This window comes from Phalacrocorax carbo, chromosome Z (genome assembly GCF_963921805.1).
Source record: "Phalacrocorax carbo chromosome Z, bPhaCar2.1, whole genome shotgun sequence".
NCBI lineage: Eukaryota > Metazoa > Chordata > Aves > Suliformes > Phalacrocoracidae > Phalacrocorax > Phalacrocorax carbo.
In genome coordinates, this window is record NC_087548.1 from 15,628,816 (window position 1) to 15,653,899 (window position 25,084).

At 35.8% G+C, this 25,084-nt stretch overlaps 1 protein-coding gene across 7 annotated transcripts in view; it reads left to right on the top strand.

Moving 5' to 3' along the window:
• NIPBL (NIPBL cohesin loading factor) overlaps positions 1-25,084 on the top strand; it is a 160,309-nt gene that overhangs the window by 74,599 nt on the left and 60,626 nt on the right. For 5 of the 7 annotated variants that reach the window (XM_064438875.1, XM_064438876.1, XM_064438879.1 and 2 more), the window contains exons 8-9: positions 2,430-2,523; positions 11,946-12,578. In XM_064438875.1, coding sequence (XP_064294945.1) covers positions 2,430-2,523; positions 11,946-12,578 — 727 coding nt within the window. The remainder of the gene's footprint in view (positions 1-2,429; positions 2,524-11,945; positions 12,579-25,084) is intronic. The other 2 variants (XM_064438878.1, XM_064438881.1) reach the window with 1 other exon arrangement.

Sequence of the window (25,084 nt, forward strand, 5' to 3'; positions counted from 1 at the left end):
GCTTAAAAACTTCAATTATTTTTTATTCTTTTCCTTAGTTTTTGCATTTTATTGCATTAAAATGTGAATAGTTACAGGGTAGTGTGTATTCATGATATAAGATTCTACAAAATCAGCAAATACACCCTTGAAGGCTCACTACACACACACTTGTTCTGTGTATCAGTGGATGATTTTTTTATTAACTTGATAGCATTCCTAGAATATAAGTTTGTGCTTACATGTCACCGTTTGTTGAAGCTGTGAACTAGGAAGGTGTTAGTGAGCCCTTCTGAGATTTTGTCAGCTATGGTAGGAGTGACGTGTACCTAAAAGGTCATCTACCTAGTCAGTCTGTTAAGTTCATTTAATAAAAACTGCCTTTGCCTGTGTCTTGGCAATCATGGGTAGAGGGCTTCTCCTGTCCTAATGAAACATATATGATAAAAGTTACTAAGCTTTGTTTTTTCTCCCAATATTTTGGGGTTTTTTTCAGATTTATTACAAGCCAAAGATAAGTCAGGCTTGAAAAAAATCAGCTCCGTAATTTCAGTGTAGTAGATAAATCAGTAACTAATCAGAAAATTAATTCACTTTGACTTAAAATAACAACATGTAAGTTTAAGATACAATTCTTTCTATTGAATATTAGATTTCTTTGCACATGAGGCTTTCCTCACATGAGGCAAGAAGTCTTCTTGCAAGCACTGTTGCAAAAATAAGTGTAATTAATACCATGGCATCAGTTTTAGATTCATTATACTGTCGGAGGGGGAAAAAAAAAAGTAACAATTGTTTTGTAAGTGCCCATGGATGGTGAAACTGATGAGATATGGTTTCTTAAAGATTTGTATTCTTTGACTTGTAAGCACCTTCAGCCATGAATTTCAAACTCTTTCCTTTTCCCCAAGCACACTAGGCATAGCTTCGCAAAGCGTAACATGTACTCTGTGTAGCGTACAACTATGCATGTCGAAATTGGCTGTTTGGCTGTTGTCAGAGGGAGTGTGTACTTGCCCATCTGTGCGGGCTTCTTACTCCTTGAAATTCCAATTTAGTTTTCTAACTTACTACCAGCTGCTGATATTTTTCATACAGACATGTAAAAACATAATTACAGTTAAGCCATCTAACATTCTATCAATTGGGTTGAAATTGGTCCAAAGGACAAAAGATATTTATCAGACAGATATTCAGGTTTGAAAAAAAGTTATATGAAAGAACTGTGTGTATTCAGATACATCAATAGGAGCCACGATAGAATATTAGCTACTGAAATAACCAATTTAATTAGGAAACAGATTAAATAATCTTAGAACTTCTTTGGATACTTCCGTTGTACGACTTTACTCTTTGAAAAAATGGACTTTTTGCAATTTGTTTATAATTACAGAAATTGTGTTTTCCTAGGTATAGAGGTTGTTAGTTTGTTCTTTCCCAAAACATTCCCTAGATATTGTATAAAAACCAGTGCTAAAAATGGGAAATACTGTTCTATAGAAGTTTAGATCCAGTTAGGGCACTGGGTGAATGAGCATACTCGTGACCAGCAGAGGGCTCCATGAAAGCATTAAAAAATCCATGTAGAACATAAAACGGGAATTTGAATAGTGGGTTTCATATATAGTTTTAAGATAGTGTGGGGGTAAAAAAGACACATTTACGTTCTTCAAGATAGAGCATGGACATAATTACATTGTAATTAGTACTATATTATGAAGAAGTTTGTCAGAAATCATTAATTCCATTGAAGCAGGTGGTTCTGTGCAAAACTGAGGAGACAGTAGAACTTGCTTGCCATGTTGGGAGAATGCTTCATATTGCTGTTGTTTCCTATCTAACTGTCGAGACAGGCAAATAACAAGCTAAAGTCACTCCAGTTGTGTTTTACATGAGACTATCTCGGCTGCTGCAATGGGGGTGCTAGAGATTTTGTTCAGCCCTGATGTGTGTATGCTGGAGGATATAGATACATAGTGTTAATGCGTTTAGCTGTGAAAGTAAGATGGCATTCTAGATAAGCTGTAAGGGTAGCTTAAGTGAAAAAATGGTGAGTTTGTTTTTAAAATCTACATTTTATGCTCAGTTTCTTTCCGCTGTTATTGTGTAGATGTCATGTATCTGCTTTTCAGCTCTTTACTATGACCACTTGTAACAGAAAGTTCTAAATGCTGAAGTGCTTATCTAGCTAGAAGACATGTACATAGATTTATTTATGTGTGCACGTTCTGGTTATAGATTCTTCTTAAGGCTGATTTTGCTTTGGAATATTGCCTGTATAGTAGTCTAATAGTCTAAATTCCAAAGATTTTTATGTAAATAAATATTTTTCTAGTATTTCTTGTATACTTTTTGTCCAGTCCCTTTTATCAACATATGTACTAATTTCAGTCTTTATTTTATCAAGTGTTCGTGTTCATAATGTTAATTTTTTATCATTGTGGCTTTAGGATGGCGATCCATCAATACGGAATGCTGCATCTTTTTCCTTGAGGTCACCACAGTCAGTCTGCTCTCCAGCTGGAAGTGATGGAACTCTTAAAGGTAGTCTAGCAGTCATATCTATCAATGTATTTTTTCTCAATTTTAAAAAAGAGAGTTTAAAGAGGTATTTCGTTATTCTTCCTGAATTCTGTATTCAAATAGTGCTAGCGAGTATGTCACTATGTTTTGGATACAAAATTATTTTGAGTCCTGATCCAGAAGGAATTTCTGAAGGTCTGAAAATTGACTAATCATCCTTCAAAACAAAGCTCAAGTTCATGGAGGACAGAAGGATTTAAAATACCTTCCAATATGAGGATTAAATTCTTTATAAGAATGGTTTCAGTTGCTCTACATAAGAAATGGTTTAAAGGCAGCATTACGAGTATTGACCTCTTAACCAGCTCAAAAGTGTTTTAACATGCAACACTCGTCTTAATTGCAATTATGAAATTTTAAGAACATGAAATTAAACGTAGTTCAATGAACTCAATACATGTAGTGTAAATGAAGCCTGAAAACCTCAGCTATGGAAAGGGAATAGTGTGAACTGTCAGCCAGTTGAGAGGGAACAGAAAAAAATAGGCTCAAAATAATTCTTTATGCTAAAATCTGGAATGCATACTGCTGTTTTTAATATTATCCCTAAGAAGCAATGACTGAGATGCACGAGACTTAGCAAGGTAGGGGTTTGGGCATATTCTTGCTAATTTACTTTTTCAGTGCTTATATATTTACACAGCAGTAGCAAAAAAAGATGCAACAGTTCGTTCTTTTAGTCCCAAAGCAAAAGTAAGTGTTTCTGGATGGTCAGGTTAAATGGAGAGGAAGAAGAGGAGATGGGGGAGATTACAGAGAAGGTGAAGGTATTGGCCTTGTGCAGACTGGACAAGAGATGCCTTTGGCAGGGGTGGACCTTAGAGCAGCCTTCCTGCTGAGATTGTCAGGAAGCCTTGAGTTGAGCTTTTGAGTGTTGTGGAACAAGGATGAGATAAAATGGACTTAAATTGAAATGGGAGGTTGTAACTAGGTCTAAGGAAAAACTTTTTCAGTCAGTCATTCTGCAACGCAGTCAAGCATTGCAAAAGTTTGCCCAGAGAATCTGTGCTTTTTCTGTCCTTGAAGGTTTTCAAGATCAGGCTGGGTAAAGTCCTGCATAACGTGGCCTTGCTCATGCTGCTTTGAGCATAAGGATAGACTAAAGACCTCCCGAGGTCCCTTCTTAGCTGAATTATCTTATGATCCTGTGACTGCTAAATGATCTCTGTGGTTCATTTTCTGTAGGCATATACTCTGTTAAACAGTGACAGAAGAAAAGTGGCTCAAGTGGCAAGTGAGAAGTACATGAATAGCATGCCAGCAGCATCAGTATTTCAGGAGGTCTTGTGCTAAAGGACTTGTTGTAAGACTTGTGTAAATGGCGAAGACTAAATGTGGCTCTTTTCTCTGTTGAGCTTATCAGTTTAACAATGTTGTGAATCTAAGCTACGTCCTCTCAAACACATGATTACCTCTTAGCCATAAGAATATTTTAATTATTTTTTGGTTTAAGTTACTGCTGTTTCAGTTGGTTGTCTCAGAACCCCTCTTTGAAGGGGTACTGTTTCAGATTATTTCTGACAACAATCTGATTGTACAGTTCAGATTGTAATGTTTCAGCATTACAGGGGCTGAAAAAGTGCAAGAGGGGCTTTTTGATTTATTTATCTGTATGTTAGCTTTACTATTCCCATTGATAAAGCACACAACTGAAATAACTGTTACTAATGGTGCTACTGTTTTACCTTCTTAAAAAGATTAATGAAAGATTAATGATTAATGAATTGAGAGAACCAGTTGTTGGTGTTGCAAGGATCTTGCTGGACATTTTCTTCCTCTAATCTCGTATTTTGGAAATGTATGGAAGAGGTGTGGATAATTACAGTGCTGTTTAGAACATGGGATCCCTGACAGTGAGTTTTTGGCCTGTGATTTGGAGTGAAAGTTGTGCTGTTGAATTTCCCAGTGGTGGATAAACCACAAGTGTCTGTCCTGAGCTTTTTGTTGCTACTCTGATTAGCCCTTGAAGGTTTGGTTGATAGGTCTCAGACTTTGATAAAGAAAATTAACAAAATACTTAATTGTTTGTTTGGGAGGACAAAAAGAATGGCACTAATCATCGTAAGTCTAGAGAGAGATCTCATGAAGGATGTTATAATATCTAAGCTTTCTTATGTAACATAGAAACTTAAGGCAATTACTGAACGTACAGGTACAGACTGCATTTCTGTAGTTTTGGCACAAAAGTACAAGGTCTTCTGGAGACTTGGAGAATGTGTTGCACAGTCTTGAATTACTTTAAGACTGAATATAGCTGTCTGACAGATCTGAATGAGGAAGGAGTTTTGTTTGCAACTCAGGCAAATGTTTGAGAGATGGCAGAAGTTTATATTTGTTATTTTGATTGGTGAGTCCCTTACTCAGTGGAGTAAAATTTCTCTGTTACAGAAATTTTTGCTTCACTTCTGCTCCAGTAGAGGTACCAGGGCAGCTGAAGTTCTATCTAGAAGTTCTAGGCTGGTCTTTATAGTTTCTTTTTTATGTAAATTTTTAATTGTTGGCTATGCAAACAGAATAATGGTTCTGCTTTCATACTATCATCTGTTACCACATCTACTTTCTTAAAAAATTCATTCCCAAGAATTCATCTATGAAGAATTAACATGGAATATTTTCCTTTCGTTGATCTCATAAAATATGCTGTGGGTTCCATTACACCATATCAATTACTTATCAAAATCCTTTATCCATTTGTTCTACTTTCCCACTTCTCTAGAACCTCAGGAAAGATTTTGTTTTTTTAAAGACAACTCCTAAAGTTCTGTATAAAGGAAAACCTCCCACAATGTTTTTAGTCCATTGCTTTCCAAAGAGAAAAGTTCATATAATTTACAGTCCTGTTTCTATACAGTTTCCTAAATTCCTGGGAAAACGTCTGTAAGAACTAGCAACAACCATTACGAAACTATATAAATTTTCCCTCTTTTCCAGAAATAAGTTGTATACCTCCAGAAACTGTTAGTGGGTATCGTATTACTTTTTAAATAATTTGGAAAGATTACTTTTATTTTCTTAGGGATTTGTAGGACTTCTCCGGAGAGATTCCTCTGCACTTGGTCTCTGGATATATAGTGGGTGCCAAGAAGAATTAGGAATCTTCTCAAATCTGTAGTATAGACTTCACTGTTCTCAAAGGTACTTGTTAAGAAAAATTATCATCTCACCCTCTCTACTTCAAGAGAAAGGTGGAAGAAATATACTAAATATGCTTAGATTTTTTCTGACAGGGCCAAAATAAGCATTCATTCTTGCTTCTGTCCTGAAGTCTTAACTTTTTATGCAAGAATGCTTCTGAATACAGCAGTTCTAAGCTAGAACAGCCAAAGCTGAGTTTTTCATGAGGCATTTGAAGCTTTTCAGAAAGTGGTGGGACCCTTCCATGAAAACTATTGAAAGAGTATGTAGAAAGTGAATACAATGTCCTTAATGTTCTTCTTTGTCTCATATGCTGTCCCTTTAAGTTTGAATTTTAAATTAATTTGTGCTCTTTGAAAATGAATGTCAACATTGTCTGTTAATCAAAATAAGTAATAATTTATTTATATCTAGTACAAAACTTGGGAAGCTTTCTGGAGGAAAATGAAGTGATTTTAGAAAATACAGCAGGAAAGGACTTGGGGGCTTCTCATTTTCTCACCCTCATGTTGGATGAGCTGTACCAGTATCACTCCCACTAACTTCCTTTTTTTTTTTTTTGTTATTATTATTATTTAAAAAAATATCAGTAATGGAGTTCCCTTACTCTTGCCATGCATCGTGTTCAGATTCTTAGTGCTAGAAAGCTTTTGTCCTAGTGCTTAGCCTGAATCATTTTTGTTGCAGCTAGGCATGGCTTCTCAACTTCTTTCCAACGGGCAAGGAAAACCAATTCACATCCTTTTTTTAAACGTCATTTACATATCAAAAAATATTATAATGTCTCGTACTAATCTAATCTTCTACAGACTGAACAACATGGTTTCTGTCATCTTTACTTAAGTCATAATTTCTGAGCTTCTAATAGTCTTTGGTGTTTTTATCTGAATTCTAATCGGTCTGCATTTTTGGTGATGTTGCACTGTCCTAAGTCATAGGTACAACTCTTATTTGAAGACTTAGAAGGATGAGTAGTTAGAAAAGTACTGTAGACAACTTTGGATGATACTACTGTTGTATATGACAGTACAGCTGCTCTTTACTGATAACTTACATTCGTATTGCAAGTTGTTTTAAACATATTGCTGTCTTTCTGTAGAGCTTATCTCTCTTCCTCTCATGTTGTTACAATTTCTCTTTGATGGATGAATTAGAAATTTGTGATTCTTCTCACTGAATTTCTTTTGTTTGAAAAGGTTATTCAAATTAGTCAAGAAAGCTGTAATTTTTCATTCTGTTTTTAGGGGCAATTGTGGGCTTCTCAAACACTCAATATCAAAAGCTGTTATAATCTTCAGGTTAATCAAATACTGTCTAATTCTGTTACATGAGAAGTTATTAATGACAAATATTTTAAACTAGTGTTCTTAAGACAGTGCTCTGGAATGCTGGACTTGTTCACCTATACTCCCTTCATCCATTTTTACCAAGAACAACTGATAGTCTATGGACACAGTTTTGCAATAGGGTACACTGCAATCTTACAGTGTTTTTGTCTAGATCATACTTCCTCAGTTTGTTAGTGAAATTTTTATGAGAAGCAAAGCCGTGCTGAAGTCCAAATATGGCACTCAGTTCTCTTTAATCCACACGATCTACTGCTTTACAGAATAAAATTATTTTGATTTGATGATACTTATGAAATCTACTTTCAAATACTACCTCTTTATTATCATCTCAATCCTTACAGAAAAATTGTTCTTCTAATATGTACTTAATTCATACAGACAATGTATAATACTCTGGGCAGTCCTTTACCAACCTTTTGAAGGGACTGTTTTAGCCTTTTTGAGTCTGCTGGAGGCACAGATTCTCAAGATGATTATTACCCATTCTGAGATTGGTTTAGCCATAGTTCCAGGGTGAATTTGTCTGATTCCATTTTCATGAAAACATTCCATTTATGTCAAGGGGGTAAATAGGAACATATTAAATTAAAAAAATGAGATGCTTCCATTTACGTGTTGTAACTGCAGTCTCTTAAAATCTTCTGGTGGTAGTGTGTTCCTCAGGTTCCGTCATCAACAGTTTCTTAGCTCCTCCAACAAACATCAGTATGAATGCAATATGGACACCCTGGTTCTTTTCTCCTCTCCAGCTTCTGCCTTTAGGAATTTATTTACTGTATAATTACTTATATGTAAAGTCTAATAATCCACATGTAGCACATATGCATTCCTTAAAGCCTCTCTTTCCAAACACTTTTCCAGTAAAAAGTCTGGAATGCCGTGTCCAGGTTTGTACAACAATTTGGTATCCACTTAAACAATGTTCCTGGAGTCTTGAGGATCACTTTGCTATGGATTTAAAAAGGCGTAGCACTTGAATGTTCCTGAAGTTTCTCTCCTATGTGCTATGAACTAAGTATTAGACATTAGTCTTCATTTGTTCGGTAGCAGTTTTTTTCCAGTTTTCATGCATAGAGAATGATACTTTTGGCTAAAGAGGTTGTTGGATGACTGAAAGACTTTCTGTCAACATATGGGAAGCTTTACCTGCAAAAGCGTTAAAGGAGTATGCAGATACTGTTTTGAATAACCCTTTGGAAGGTGTGCAGTTGAAAAGCTAATAATTCTTTAAAATTCTATAGAATATATGAATCCTAGTTCCTGGTAACCTTAATAGTTGCTTTTTAACCATGTGGTTCACAACAAAGACTGATCAGTGGTGTGACTTTGGTGCATCAGTTTTGAAAGGCAAGTGGTCTTTCTATGAAGAGGCTCAGAGATGATCAGAGAAAATATAATGAATGCTTAAATAAGATGCAAGTACTGTGGTGTGATTAGAAAGTGTGCAGACAAAAACCTTAAAATGGAGATGTCAGTGATGTGCAGAGTCTTCTGGACAGACGGTTATTTGTTTGCTACCCAAGTTACTGATGCACAGTGAGCAAGCAAAGCCATTCCAGGAGTAAACAAACAAGAAGTGGTTTTGAAACTTCACATTTTTAAGAAGGCTAAGTCACTGTCAATGCAATGAATTTTATAGTTGCTTGCATTGTGAAGAATTTGATAATTATCAGTTAAAAGTCACAGAAAAAAAGGTGTTTACAAATTACAGCGGTTGATGAAACTTTTCCCATACCAGTGCCATCTACCACTAGGAATCAGTAGGAAAACTAATTAATTTAGAGAACCACTCCCAGGATTACCATGGGTGGTCAAGATGACTGTTACTGAAAGACTATAGAGGTATTGTTGATGGGTGTATTTGTTTTCTCTAGGAGCCTCATTTCCTATCGATGTTAACTGCTTCTCAGCTACACTTGGTGTTATCTCCTTGACCATCAGTATTTGCTGTTCAGCAATAATATAATGATCTTCCCAAATCAGTAGACAGTCAATTTTTACCTCATAAATTTTACATTATTCCTGCCATATAAAAGCAGATTGCACAAAATTCTTTTATTGATACTATAGAAAATGAACTACAGAAAATCAGAATTTTTTTTCTCCTGAATTACTACACAGACTTCAGTTTAGACTCAAAAGCTGCCTACATATTTTTCTGTTCTAAAAGAATATTCTGAAATTCAGTTCATTCCCAAAGATTTCCAAAAAGATTTCCAAAGATTTCCAAAAACCATTGTATGATTTACAGCAATGACAGCATTTTGTAGAACAAGCCTTCTCACCCTTGGAATCTTGACTAGTTCAGCAGATAGATCATACCTGCCTGTCTATGTACTCTTTCCACAAAAACATCTCTTCTGGTATCAGCAAGTCTTGTAAGAGCTTTGTTCTCAGACATATAAAGCTCAAGCCTTCTCCCACAGGAAATATTCCAGACTGACTTCAACAGTAATAGGCACAACTCTCTCTGTATAATGTTTTGTCTGAAGTCTCAGCATCCAACAGAATGTGGTACATGTTCAGTGTGTGATGCCTGTTCAAAACTGCTAATGTCTGTGGCAGAATGAAACTGTTCCAGAAAGCTTCATCTTTTTCAATTTCTTTTCACCTCAATACATAGGCATTGTAGCTTCAAAGCCTCCTTGTTTCCATCATTACGTATCTCAGAAAAATGTGAAGTTCTTGCCAGAACATGTACTCTTAAAGTGTAGCAGACAGGCCTTACTATCAACACCTTTCAGGGATTTCCTTCAGGAGGAAGATACTTTCAAATAACTATTCGTAGTGCTGCCTAGGAGAGGCAAAACTTTACTTTTGTTTCTTCATTTACTGGATTCTAAGTATGTTCAATGGAATGCAATGAAATCCTTCTGACCTCCTCAAGTCTACCCAAAGATAAAAAGAACCATGTTATCTGTTGCTGCAGTGTTATTTTTCATCATGACAAATATCAGATCAGACAATCTTGTCATGTTTACCTAAAAGTTTAGGATAAGGAAGAACCAAATCTGTGGCCTCTATTTGAAGTGTAACTGTGAAAAACAGTAAATGTTTCATTGTTGCAACTTCAGAAGTGTTCATTTAGGACATAATCGAAGACTAATATGTCAGTAAGATCTCTCTGAAAAGTTCTGAGCTGCCTCTAATATTTGTAGAAATAAAAATGCATTTTCTATTTCCTCAGTGGTAGTCATTACCATAAATGAAATGGGTAGCTAATGATTTCTGCTATACATTACAGTAAGACAATCTTGTAAATTACTAAAAGAGACAGTAATTGCAGGGCAGGAACATCACAAGAGTAGGAATCTGTGGTGAAAGGCAAGCGAGAGATCTTCATAGGGTGTAGCCAGGAATTCAGTACTGGTGTTTGAGTGTGGTGTCTAATTTGAGGAGGGGAGGTGAAGTAGTGGAAAGGTCTTGAGAATAGGGCTTCCCAACATTGTAGATGATATTGGCAGAATATAGAGTTGTTAGTTATGGTCAAGGAGGGTTAAGATAAACCCATTTCATACCCTGCTCTCTATATACAGAAGTTACAGAGCTTCTCACAGAATGTCCTAGGGAGAGAAAATCAGTATAGCAGTCTGTGTACTTCTTTTGTGTGAATTGAAGCTTTGCTAGAGGTATCCAATTTTTTTTTCCATCTACAGGTCAGTACATTGCTTAATAATTTTTAATGTTTCTTAAAATATCTGGTAGAAATTTAAGTTGTGGAAAAAAGCTGCTTTCTTGTTTAGTGGTGTTTATTGAACGAAGCACGTAGGGACCTGTATTCCAATTCAGTTTTGATTGTTGTTAGAAGTACTGACCTGTGATGACCTGAGCCAGAATGACTAATAGTAATCTCAGTCACTGTTTTATGAAGATCAGGATGTCCCAGTGGATGAATAGAATCTGATAAATATCTGCTTTAACAAGAGGAGGCTGGCCCTACTCGACCATCCCATAGGTTTTTCTTCCCCCACCCCTGCCACACCAGTATTCCTTTTTAAGCAAAAAATTGAGCTCAAAATTATAATTGGGACAGGTTGAGAATCTCCTCTGATTTTCAAAGCTTTTTTTTTTCTGGGATAACAGTCATGGGGAGCTGGTTTAATTTGATGAACAAAAAATTTAAATGTGATTAATTGGAGAATGTTTTTAACTAAAAATGTCCTCTTTTAAAAATTTCTCTAGATACACTCAAAGCCCGGAATAAGTGCATGTAAAAGTAACAGTTCATACATTTAAAAAAAAAGGAAAAGTGGGGAGGGGGGAGAGATAAGGCAGGGAATGGTAGGAAAATGCCTTAAGACAATTAGTGTTTTCCAGACAGTAATAACTGGGGAGGTTGGAATGAGTTTACCAAAAATAAAACAATAATAAAAAAATTGAAAATTAATTTTCAGAATAAAAGTTAAGGAGGTTGTGTATGTTCTGATTTTATTTAATTTTAATTTTTTTTAATTAAAAATGTGTGGCTGAAATAGCTAATGCCTATACACTGATCATTAAGTCTTCATCACTGGACCTTATTAAGAATCTTTTGATCTTTCCTTTTTCTGTAGTCAATTTGCTTTCACTGACCATTTTCTAATAGTTGATATTCTGAACTTGCAGGTACAATTTTTATTTATTCTTTTTTGGTGGTGGGTTTTTTTTTGTTCCATCTTCTCTGAAATGATCCCTTCTCTACCTGCAGTGGTGTGCTAAAATTCCTAGGAAATGCACTGCAACTATCTGGATTACATCTTGATCTAGGAATTATGTACTTCCTACCAATCTTATTTAGACCTTTTGTGAACACAGATATATGTAGAAATACACGTGAAAATTATATAGGTTATATTTAGTGTGTATTTATATAAACATGAAACAACATAACTGTTCAGTTTTTCTGAATTATTATTCTAGGATCAAGACAACCTTTAATCCAACAATCTCAGCCTCCACCTTATTCATCACCTAGAGATGTTCCCCCAGACATATTGTTAGATTCTCCAGAAAGAAAGCAAAAGAAACAAAAGAAAATGAAGTTAGGCAAGGATGAAAAAGACCAGACTGAAAAAGCTGCAATGTATGATATCATTAGTTCTCCTTCCAAGGACTCCACTAAGCTTACATTAAGACTCTCTCGTGTAAGATCTTCGGATATGGACCAGCAGGATGATATGCTTTCTGGTTTGGAAAACAGCAGTGTGTCAGAGGGTGATATTCCTTTTAATGTGCAGTACCCAGGACAGACTTCTAAAACGCCCGTTACTCCACAGGATGTTAACCGCCCACTAAACGCTGCTCAGTGTTTGCCGCAGCACGAACAGACAGCTTTCCTTCAGGCACAACAAGTGCCTGTTTTACAACAGAACACTTCAGTTGCTGCAAAACAACCTCAAACTCCTGTGGTACAGACACAGCAACAGGTTTCGCAACAAGGAACTATAACGTCATATGATGAAGTAGAATTGGATGCATTGGCTGAAATTGAGCGGATAGAACGTGAATCAGCTATTGAAAGGGAGCGATTTTCAAAAGAAGTGCAAGATAAAGGTAAAAGGATTGTGTGTGTGTATACACTATATATTTTATAAATATATATATATGCGCATAGAAACCCCATATATATATATATAAAAAACCCTTCCTGTCATTGTCACATAGTTCAATTCCGTTTACTCAGTGTAGGTTTTTCTGCGACATTCATCTCCATTCCCCTCCAACAATGAACTGTAATCTCTCATATATGCATATTTTTAATATCTGGTATTCTTTATTTGGGGTCTTAATGGATGGAAAGTGAAGTTCTTGTGTTTCAAAATTATTTTTTAAGGTACTTCTAGTACTCTTACTTTGAACCATGAGACTGAATGAGGTACAATTGACATTGTTTATAGTTTCTAAAATCCCAGCAGCACCTTAAGTCAAAATTTGTCATAAGTTTTGGTAGTTGAATTATTAATTAACTACCCATGTTGCCTGATTTAAGAAAATACAGGAAAACTCTTTTATCCCATTTCTATTCATATACCCATTTGAACCTAATGTGAAGGAGGTGTTAGATTAAAATCACATCTATTCTTTTAAAGGCAGTGTAATGATTGGGTAATATATACTACTATGTTGTCTCCAATGTTTGTTCAACTGGATATTCATTATTATGTAGGCATTACAAGCTTTAGGGAACTACCATATATCTATATAGTCTCTAGCACAGAACCAGAAGAGCCTCTGAAATGTTTTCTGTTCACTTCAGTAACTGTACTGGTTGTCTTAACTGATTTCACTGAATCTATTCTCTTTGGTTTGGTTTTGTTTTGGTTTTTTTTCTGTTGTTAACTTGTTTGAAGGCCTTAGGCTTCAGAAGTCTCAAAAGTGGATGCAAAGCCCACATGTAAATCTTGAAGATAAGTTGTATTTTATAAATTAGATAGTGATAGGTTAACATAAATATTTTTCAGAAGCTTCCTCTGCGCTGTGTTTAACTTCTGAGAAAAAATCTTCTAGTGTATAATGCTAACTTATATAGATACTCCCAAGAAAAAATCTTGCAGAGTAGAAAACAGTGTAAATTCTGCTTTTGGAAGTTCATAGGTGAAAATGGTCAATTCTGGACCTACTTACATTGATGAAACTGAATTTACATGCAGTTTGGGTCTTTAACCAGCAGAGAGAGCACAAATTTTCTCCCTATTCAAAGATTTCTTTTTTTCTGTTTTTAAAGATGCTGGGCTGGGGGGAGAGTGTGTGTGTGTGTGTGTGTGTGTGTGTTTGTAAATGTGATTGTTGCAATTACTAAAACATTTTAACGTCTTAGATATTTCTTATTTGGTAACTAAATCAAAGTCTTTTCAGGAAACGTTTGTGAATATATGGAGAAAATGTGTGCTCACCTCCAAAGAAATCTCTACTGTCTTTAATTTTAATGAAATGAGGAGTTTGTTACTTTTCTTAAATCTCTTCTACTACTTTCAAATATATTGAAGGACTTGTGGTTTGTGTCCTAGTACTTCAAAAGCTACTTTTATATCCACACACTTTATGTAGAATCTCAAGCATGTTTTATTTGAGAAGCATCCGGAAAAATGCACTGATTTTTGAGGGTACACAGCAGCCTTCAAACACTTGGAAGAAGACTAAAACATGCTTCCTCTTTTGTTCTGGCTTTCAGGAAATGTTGAGCATTAGTTGTAAAGTTTGTTTACCATAATTACATAGCCATGGGCAGACTCTGATTTGTTTCTTTTGGGGAAAGGAGTGATTTTTATAGAATGTGATCTGTCCCCTTCATCACCGCTCAGTAACCATCATTCCAAATAAAGATTCCAACCTTTTGCTTCCCTTCTACCTGCATCCTCTGGTATGTCTCAGCTCTTCCTGAGTTCCTCTCAGTCAGGTGCAAGAGTTGCTGCCTTTATATTGGGACAAATGATTACCATTTATTCACTGGTGGTAAGTTGCCCCTCTGCTAGACAGCAGCTATTTTCACTTTGGCTGCTGAGGTTTCAGCCATGAGTGAATAGTATGGAGTAGAAGGATTTTTAGCGGTGGTTCTTATTTTTTTGGTACTGCTTTTGCCGTTGCTTGTAAGTTTGTACTATGTCTACAAGTTGATACATTCCGGGATTGTTCTAGTTACAGCTGTTTGGTTTCATGTGACTGCTGGAGGAAGCTTCTTCTATTGTTCCTATGGAAATATGTCTGTTAGAAATACATCCAATAATTCCTAAATACGTCATTCATTTCTGCAAAGCTGCTTACTGTATTTATGCAAAAACCTGGCATTTGTGCATTTTAGTACACATACTGTAACTTCAGATCACATAATGTCAAGAAAACAGTGTGATTGTAGCAAGTACTCAGTCTAATTAGAATGGGAATGCATAGTGCTAGCTGGTGCTTTGCAATAGCAAGTGTCCCTCTAAAGAACTTACTCAAGATGCTAGCACATGCTAAAATCTGTTTGAAAGCATCTTTGCTGTTTTTGTAATCAAGCCATGGGAATATATATTAGTCACGCTACACTTCTTGTGTAGCACACATTGTTGTCTTCCATAAATTACTTTGTAAGTTTTCATGGAAGATTAGTGGTCTCTTCTGTCCTTTTTTCAGATGTGAAATCTCCATAGTGCTATGCTTCATCAAAGGTTTGCAGATGCTTTCTTTTCAACAGTGAGGCTTTGGCTGGGTATGACATGTTCTTTCTAAGCTTGGAACCAGTAGTGTGGTGGAACTATTTAATCCAGAGAAGAGGCAGAGAATTTTTGTAGGATGTTCTTGCTAAAAATGATAAAATGATACAACTGCTACACTTGCCTAAGACAATGCTAAGGTTTTTTGGTTTTTTTTTTTACATGCTGATGTCCTTTTATAATGTTTGGTACAGGTGGGGAGTGGAGATTGGAGCCTTTGGTAATTATTGTACTTTCTGTAATAAATTGTTAATTCTAACAAAGCTTAAAATATTCAGCTTCCACCAAACCATGGGACACAGTCCCTGTTTCAGAGGTGGAACTAACATAGGGTTTTGCAGAAAAGCAGCATATCTTTCTGGAACCTGATTGTCATGCTTTTGCTTTCTGAAAAAGGAATTCTTAGTGCAGAAATCACTAATGCAAAATCTGGCAGATTTGACATAACGTATGTCAGATATGCATACGGAGTGATTTTGTAATATAGACCTTTTGCCTCATACCTGACTGCTTTTCAGAGCTCTGTTTTAATAATTTTATCCTTTCTCTCTCTTTGGATCTTGGATTAAGTATTTTATATAGTCTTTTCGTCATGACAGAGAGGTGCAAAGTTTGAAAAAAGTTGGTGTCGTCCTTGTCCTTTATGTGGAAGGACAAGAGTCCATCTCCTCTTCCTACTTTTTCCATCAAGGAAGTCTCTCTGTATTGGTTAATTTTGCAAGTAATTTGTCTGTATCTGGTAATGAAAGGAATAGTTGGAGATTTCAGAGGTTAAGGCACTTGGCACCAGAAGTTACATTCTAATACATCGATTATGTTAATAGCCTCAGAACAAATAGATAAATCCATGTAGCATGACATACCTCAGGTCTTCAGTTCCCATTGCCCCCCTCACAATGGCCTCTATACATACCCTCATCAGATACAAGTTGTCAATCACTACTAGATCCTATCTTCTCTTTTGAAAGGGTGTGTAGTATTACAGATAGATCCAGCTATTATTTATCAAGACTCAGATTATCTGAGTGGGGAAAAAAGTGATTCAGAGGGGCTAATGCAGAAAGGGGTTATCTTTTTCCACAACAATCAGCAAATGAACCATCCTCTGCTTAGGTGCACTGTGATCTTTTGATGATACAGTTTCTTTAGAAAGGTAATGAAGTTTCACACACACTTTCTTACCTTCTAATCACTGTCAGTAGTCACATTTCCTGTGCTACTTGGTGCTGTTGAATACTTCTGAAACAAGTCGAGGTCCATATTCTGAACCTATTTTGTTAACTTAACTGGAGTTGTGCTTTGTTCATGTTCTGAAGTTGACTACTCCAAGAAAGTAAAGGAAATCCTGTTGAGTTTTAGAAAATTATGTCCCAGGAACTTCTGTTCTTCTCAGGAATCTTTTTTTCCTTGCGCAGGGGCGGGGGGATATTGAGGAAGAAATTTCATTTTGGTAACCTCAGTTGCTTGCATTAATTCATGCCTTGCCACTGTTGAAATACAAGTAGGTTATTGTTGTGTATAATCAAGTCGTTCAAAGCTAGTTAGTCACTTTCAGTCTAAACCTTTCTGAGAATATTATATTAAGTTCTTCTTGTTCTTCAAGTTTTAGACCTGCTACTGAATTAATTTTCAGATTCAAGGTTATACCTCAAGATCTCTCATGTATTTATAAAAACCCTAAATACTGTGGATCAAAAATATTTACGATATTAATGTTAAAAGGAGCTCTGAGTCTTCTAGGAAAGGGAAAAGAGAAGATAATATTGGAAATTACTTGAAAAAACAGAAAGTAACCCATATTTTTTCAGAGACTCTTTTTCCTATTGCTTTAGTTATTCATTCAGAGTTGCTAAATTTTAATTTGAGCTCTTCTGTACCGTATTGTGTGTTCACTGTTAGATTTTAGCGTACTTCAAAGACACTTTTATATAATGTAGCTGTCTTAACAGGTTAAGGAGTTCTACTTTTATTTGTAAAAGGCATAGTTCTCTGGAGTTTGTGAGAAGAGTAATGAAATCATTAATCACTAACTATTTTATTGAGAGGCTATTTTTTTTTTTAAACTTAAAAGCATTAGAAGCATTTTTCAAACGAGACAAACCTACTCATACCTGTGGTTTTTCTTCCCTATATATTTTACCTCTGAGGATCCATTTACCCACTTCTGTGGAATCTTACTGTGGATTCTTTGAATTAGGAAGAAGTGAAGCTGTAATAACTTTATTTCCAATAATGGGATCAGTTAGGGGGCATTTGGATGCCTGCTGTGGGCCCTTCTTTTTTTAGTCCGTTCCAAGCCCATAACAGCAGAGACACACATCCCAAGAGTGTGAATCTGCCGGAGCAAAACTCTCAAAACTACAGTTATAGGTAAGTAACCTTTTTCTCTTACATTTTAAGTTCTTATCCAGCTCCTCTCCCTTTCTCCCTGTTACCCATCTCCCCCAAAAAATTCCCCAAAGAGGAAACTAATAGAAGAACGCTATTAAGAATGAATAGTTTGTTTACATCTAATTTTATCTAGGGAATGAATTAAATGACAGAATGTGTAATTATAAACAGTATACTAGCATTCATTTCCAAAAATATGTTATAGGGGGTTTATTTCCTTAAAAATGGAGCTACAAGTGTAGTGATTTGTATAGTAATCTTGCAGAAGATGACAGTCACTAATACCAGGAGATGAAATGAGAGAGTGTAAAATATAAATGATTGTGTCTCTGTGTAGTAGGACAACATGAGAGTTAGGTATCATGTACTTAGTGTATACAAGCTTTTATTAGGTCTGCATTTCATAGTGTGACGTAGTGGATGAAACTGGCATCTCATATAGCTTTCCCAAGAAAAAGCAGCTTTGCAACCTCCAGTTCCTAGAGATTACTTTTATAGTGTGTGTGTGTGTGTGTGTGTGTGTGTTCAGAAGTGTTTTAAGAAAAGTAAGGGGAAGAAATTCCTCTTCTGTCTAGAGAAAATTGCAATGAAGTGTTGCAATGTTTCCATCTATCTAGGAAAAACTACTTTCTCTTATGTTTTTTATAAAGAATGAAATACTGATTGAATGAAGAACACTTAATTTTTTAAAAAAAAGAATAAAGGCATATTTTTTTAATGGCATTTATTTTGGTGCATGTGTGCAACATGAAATTAAACTCCCCTGTTTATCCCAGGTTGTGCTTTACGTAGGGCAGCACAGAAGCCTGCTCTTATAAGCAGGCGTAGAAAATAACTAAAACCTAGCAGTTTGGTAAGAAGTCTATCTTTTTTTATCCGTAGTGTAAACTAAGATTAGAAAATTAAATATTACTTGCATGTAGTGCATGCCCTTGATTGTACCTGTTAGATGGATGGGAGGATTTGTAACATTACTTACCCAAAAATGAGTTTATTTTGTTCCGAGACAGTCACTTGTCTATTATGCATTTAAGTCTTGATAAAGAAATGGCATGCATCATTAATAACCCTTATTAAGAGTTTAAGCACAGCATTTCTACAGTTCATAGTCAGTAAGTTCACTCTGACATCAACCTAAGAAGACAGAGACTTTCTTTTCATTATCATGCAGTACAGATGTTACTGGATCTAGTTAATTGAAGATATTTTTGAGTGCAAGGCATGATCTCAGAATAAAATCAACATCTGGAAGGGAGATTTCAAACTCATTGCTTATTTCTAAAGTTTGCTGTTTATATAAATGAATTAAAAACTAATTGGATATGTTAATCTGTAAGTGATACATAAAATAAGTAGTTTTCATTAAGTCTGCTCTTAGTGTGTTGCATTTTTTGTGTGAAATGAGGTGCTGCATTGTGTATTTCATAGTAATTGCACTTCAGGTTTTGCTCAGATATCTTAACAACTGAGTTTACGAAATTACAAGTGTTCACAAAGCAATCACATGGATAAAACCCAGCATTTGTGTCAAAAAAATCTATCTCATAATTAAATCATATTGTTCGTAAAAGCAATATAAAATTCAGGGAGGTTAAGTTACAGCAGCCAATCTCTAAAAAAGTGTAGATGCTCTATTATACTTTTCTGTAGTTCAATTCTTGTTATTTTCTAGTGGAATATTACTATAGCTGACAGGGAATAATGAGTTACCAGACATCCTTAAGTAGAAAACTTCATAAGATCATATTTCATTCTCCAGTTACACTGATTTTGAAGTTATATTTAAGAAAGCAAGAAAAATTTTACCAAAACAAAGATCTGAAGTCTGCTACACGCTAAGGCATGTCAAAGACTCCTGTAGTCTTTTTGTGTTTTGTCCTTTTTGCACAGTGACCACAAGTTTGATAAGGTCTTTTAATGGATTGCTAAGAACTAGCAGCTGTGTCTCTTTCTCAGCAATCCCTTCCGCTGAACTACAGCAGCTAGAAGCCATTTGGTCTCTAATTTGGAGCCTTTGGAATTATGTTGTGTTCTGTAAAGCTTCTTATACCAGGATCATGACTGTACTTCCTTAGTTTCTTCTGTAAGGAAGCAAGCAGTGAGAATAGAATTTTTGACCTGTGTATGCTGGGTCTCTCCTTCAAGGGGAGGAGCCAGTACTGTGGGAATCTCTTCTGCTGATGAGAATAGCTCGCCTTCATTATTCAACTCTTTGTTGGCTTTGGTGGGAGGCCAGGTGAGAGCAGACTGTCATGGTCAGTAATGCTGAATGTTCCTGGAGGAGCGGAAAGATAAGAATGGATATTTGCCCTCACTCCACTGACAGGTCATCCATGAGTACCATTAAAGTAATTCTAAACATTCCTTGTACCCAGAATAGATTGATTGGTTTAGATTCTTGTGGTCTACAGAACACTGTTGGTTGGGGGACAGGGCTCTTGGACAGCTTTGAAGACATCTGTGAAAAATAACTAAGAAAACAGTTGTCAGTAAACATAGATTTGTTATTTAGATGGATATTTATATGTTACCTGTTGAAAATTCCTAATCTTGACTGTTAGCTTAAATAAGGTAAGCTTGTAATTGGCCTCTGGCTGACTTGTCTCTGTGTTGTTAAAAAATTGAAATTTTGACAATAAGTAATAACTGCTTAGGACTGATATATTTGGTTTAAATTTATTAATTGCTGATTTAAATAGTTCAAATAAGTGGTATTTCAAATTAGTGGAGGCATATCCCAGTAATCTCTGAGGAGTGTAAGATCTTTAAAATACAAAGTTCTACCATTGTGCTTTAAAAAAAGAAAGTTTCTACTGGAGTAATGGAAATGGTTCATCCAGAATTCAGCATTAGAAGATCAATCATCTTTGTGGTTCTGAAATGGAGTCCATTCACTTTTAACCATCTTGGATATGAAGTGTCCACTGAATCCCTTACAAGATGTAAATGGGGAAGTGATAATTTATCTGTTGTGTCTTTTAGATCATCCAAGATCATTCAGAAATCTCTGGATTTTAGAGTCTACCAAACAGTATTAATAGAGTAGGCTGTTACTATTCTGCTAAAATGAAGCTTAGCAACCATGCAAATGGTTATTATTTAGACTTCTTACCTTAGATGTTTAGAAAAGGCCCATTTCAGCTTGCTAGGACAAGCACTTCTAGAAATTTTTAGGCTGTCATCCTATTATACTAATTTGTTGAAAGAGTTTGATCTGGGGTTTAAGGCAATCATCAGGTTTGCAAGAAAGCAGGAACATCGGAGACGTCAGCACTAATGGTGTTCTGGCTGCTGTTTTGGAAAGATTTCAGGTTAAATGGAAGAATGGAGATACTTCTTTAATACAGCTCCCCTCATCCAGCTGCTGTCCCTAACACTTGCTCAGCTTCCAAGCATATCTGTTTTCAGGATGGATATTCTTCAAAACATGATTGACTTGCAGTGTCAGCAGAAATGTATTTGAAGGTATCTGTGGTTATTCCAGTGCAATGGTTTTTTTTGCACAAAGCTTCCACAGTAATTAATTAATTTCTAAATCTGAAAGTACACATCGTTTTGACAAACAGATATTTCCAAAGATGAAGGCCACAACCGGTCTCCAGGAACACTGTTCATAAGAGGACAGGTGAGACATAACCACTTGGGAATTCAGCTCATCTTTTTTTCCATTTCAAACTTGTGGTTCCTATAATGTTTTGTTTCTTGTACCACAGTGACCTATTTAATTTGACAGAACATCTCTACTATTTTTTAGAGTAAGGTAGTTTTTCATCTTGCTTTGCATACCAAGGTAATGCCTTTGGTGAGTATGTTGCAATGCAAAGAGAATATCCGTGCAGATTTGCCAAGCCAAAAGGATGTATACATAAGAGGAAAACCTGGGAGACTGTGCTCTGAACCATCATCAATTTGTTGAAGGGACTGAACAAAATGTAGATATATTTTGGATGTATCTTCATTCTTGGGGGGGGAAGGGGCAAATAATGTTTCTAAAAAGAAAAGAATCTGAAAACAACAAACTTGGATACCTGATCTCTAATTTTGTCAGAAAGCTCTTCTGTGGCTTACTACATATCCTTTTTATTATGAAAACTGTGCAAAGAATGAAGCAAAAAGATCCTGGTCACGCTTTATTGGTCTCAAGAGCTTGTAAGCCTACATGTTCAGAACTGTGGCAAGTTTTGAATCTAGGTCTGCATGGTTTGAAAGAAAAACATTAGTCTGATATTTTGGCAGAGTCCTAGATCCTGATAATAAAAAGGAGTTCTACAGTCTATGGAATGAAGCAGATGAAACTTGGATACTGATGCCTTGAAGGATATGAAGTATATTTGAATGAATATTGTAAAAGTTACCAAGTTCATTTGTTCGTCAAAACCCTAAGGGGTCTTGGGAATCATGCCTTAACAAGGTAGGCATATGCAAACTTGCATATATTTAATTGCAAAAGAGAAGATATGAAGATACCTGTTTTCAGAAGGTAATTACCCTCTCCTCAGTTCTCTGATTCTCTACTGATTATTCTCATATGGTTCAAGGTGAGTTCAAGATTTCATAAAGCCCTTGAACCCCAATGGTGCAATTCAGCTTTCAGATTTCTGCAGCTGTCGTGGCAACTTAAAAAGTTTAAGTGCTCGATCAGTGGAGGTTTTTTCATTATGCTCAGTGAAGATAGTGGTACTACATACTCATCCTACCTTTTATGCCCTAGTTCAACGTGATATATTTGTACACTTGGGATAGCTTTTTTTGTCCTAGATCCAGAAATCTCATAGAGGCAAAACAGTAATGATGAAGTCTAGTTCTGAGGATCGCCATCAAGATGCACTGGAAATATGAAGAAATCTGTGAGGAATCTGCAGCTGCAATCAGCTTGTCATTTAGGAAAAGAAAATTTTGAAGGTGTCCCTTTCTTCTCAGATAAGATGTCAACAGGTTGTGGTTATAATAACTTAATAAAACATCAGTATTCAGTTGCCAAGAGAAATGAAGATGGTGCATCGGAAGAGCTCTGTCTTTAGAGGGAATATGTATGCCAAGCTGTGATGTGGTCATCTGCTTATATGTTCTCAACTTACAGTTTGACATTTTGGATGATGAAGAGCAGCAGCACTTTGAGCCTAGTCAGTTACAGAAGTTCAAGCAAGAAAATACGTTCTACTTGAATTGTTTTGGTTGTTTAATCTTGGAGCTTTCAGCATGAGGGCTCTGAAAGGTGAGTTTTGGTTGATCCAGCTACAGCTGTTTAAGGCATCACAGCTCCTGGCCATCTGCCTTGGCCCTATAGGAGGGGAAGCAGAGGGAAACATTTGCTTGGCTCTTAACTGACTTGTTCAGCCTGGTAGGTTAATGCGAACCATCTTCGCTAGTGCCTTAAGGTGATGCACTGGACAATGAAATGCACTTGTGGAAATACGAATGCGAATTCCCTTCTGCTACAGGCGATAACCTCTGTTAAAGGAATGGGGCAGCTAATTGATAACAGTAATGTCTTAAAGGCTACTGTTAGATCCACCATCAGAGTTTTACAGTGTTTTATCAGTGTGGCTGACATTTCCAGGTTAAAATGAAAAGGCTGACTGACTTTTTCTTAAAAACACAGATATCCTAATTCGTGTTTCAAAATTTAAAGAGTTTTAATTGAGAAATAAGGTAATGATGTATGTGGATGTATGTGTATTAATGTATATGTATTAGAGAGAGAGAAAAAAAAAAGACATTTTGAAACTTATTAGTCCAGAAGCTTCTACCTCATGACCATTCCTAAGACCTGCCATGAAGCTCAGTGATGTCAAAGCCCTCTTAGAGACCGGGAGAAAAAGATTTTTTTTGGCACTGCAGAAAGGTTTAAAAAAACACTTGTTTTAATCATTAGTGTAGGTAAATTAATCGATGTAAGTTCTCATTCCAATCCAACAGTTACTGTAGTACAGAAAAAGCAAAAATCTCCATGCTAAAAAGCTGCACCTTTGATTTGGCAAATTTATTTTGCTTCACATGTCTATCATAAAGTTGGCAGGCTTTTATTGAACTTTGAAAAGTTCCTTATTTGCAGTTGACCAGTTTCTGCATGGAGTTTATTGTTTCTGTCTTTACTGTCTTTCACCATTAAATGTTGTACATAATCTTGGAGTTTTAGGAAGTTAGAGATGTAAAAATAGCTTTGAGAATGAAAACGGTGGGCAAAAAATCCTGTTCACATCACTGGAATTGACCATGTTAATACTTGTTATTGTGTTCTAAGGCTAATTTTGGAGATGATCCTTCAAAGTTTTTATTTTTCTAAATAAGAATCTTCTACAAATATAGAAGAAATTAGAAGTCATATGTTATAGTTCTGGTTTACAATTTGAGAGGGTGGTGGGGTTTTTTTTCCCTTGGAGTTTATTTCCCTATTCCTTGATTGCATCCTCCTTACCATTCATTCTCTTGTTCCCAGAAAGAGAGCTGGCTCATTGCATCTGGTGATAAAGCACCACAAATCTAGGCACAAAATAAGTTACTTGTCTGACGTCGCATTTGTGGTCTAGACATTTTGACAATAGATCTACAACAGAATTGCCAATCTATGTTTAGTAATTTCTTAGACTTAGTAATATTCGCTGATTACAGAGAAAGTTATAGGGTTTTTTTGACAAATTATGCAATGAAATGATAGTTGAGAAATGAGAATATAAGCCATAGTGCAGGTAAGGCATTTGGTTTTCCTGGCAGAAATTAATTTTAGATTAGAGTACTATGTTGGTAATATAAATAGGTTGTAGTTTAAACTAATAGAACATACTGTTTTGGATATTTTAATGTGCTTTTCATTTCTATGAATTATGCCAAATGACAGGGTGTGTGGTTGGCTCACTTTATTTTTCTGTATTCTACTCTTAATGATTTTTTCGTATAAACTCAAAGGCTTATTGCAGAGGCAAGATCTTGACACTACATAAAATTATCACTGCACTTTTTATTTCATCCAGAAAAAGCATTATGGTTGCAAAGAGAAAATACTTAAGCTTTTAAATGTGTAGTGGCCCCCCACCTAATATGAATGTGCTATGGTATAGACTCCAACTCTTGCTATACTGCTTAGCTTCAAAGAGAAGCATGGAGTGTTGGAGCTGTTTTAATAATTTTTGTGCATTGTTTGTGTGTTCCCTACCTAAAATATGTGTGAAGTCCAGCTGAACAAATTAGGGAGAACCTCTGTCTTAATCTCTGCAGATCCTTGCTTAGTTCATGTATAATGAAGCAGGCTGAATCTGCAGAAGAGAATCTACCAGAGTAGTATTCCTCAAAGAGTAGTTGTGGAGGTGCACCTTAACTTTGTCTTTGTAGACTTTTGCTTCAAGCATAATTGATTAGTTTTGGGTTGGTTTTTTTTAAATGTTTTGTTGGTCTTCATGTATTGCAGCTGCTTTATTAGATGGTTTTCATGGATATTTTACAGGGACTTTGGTTTCATATGTTTAGAGGGTGGCTTTT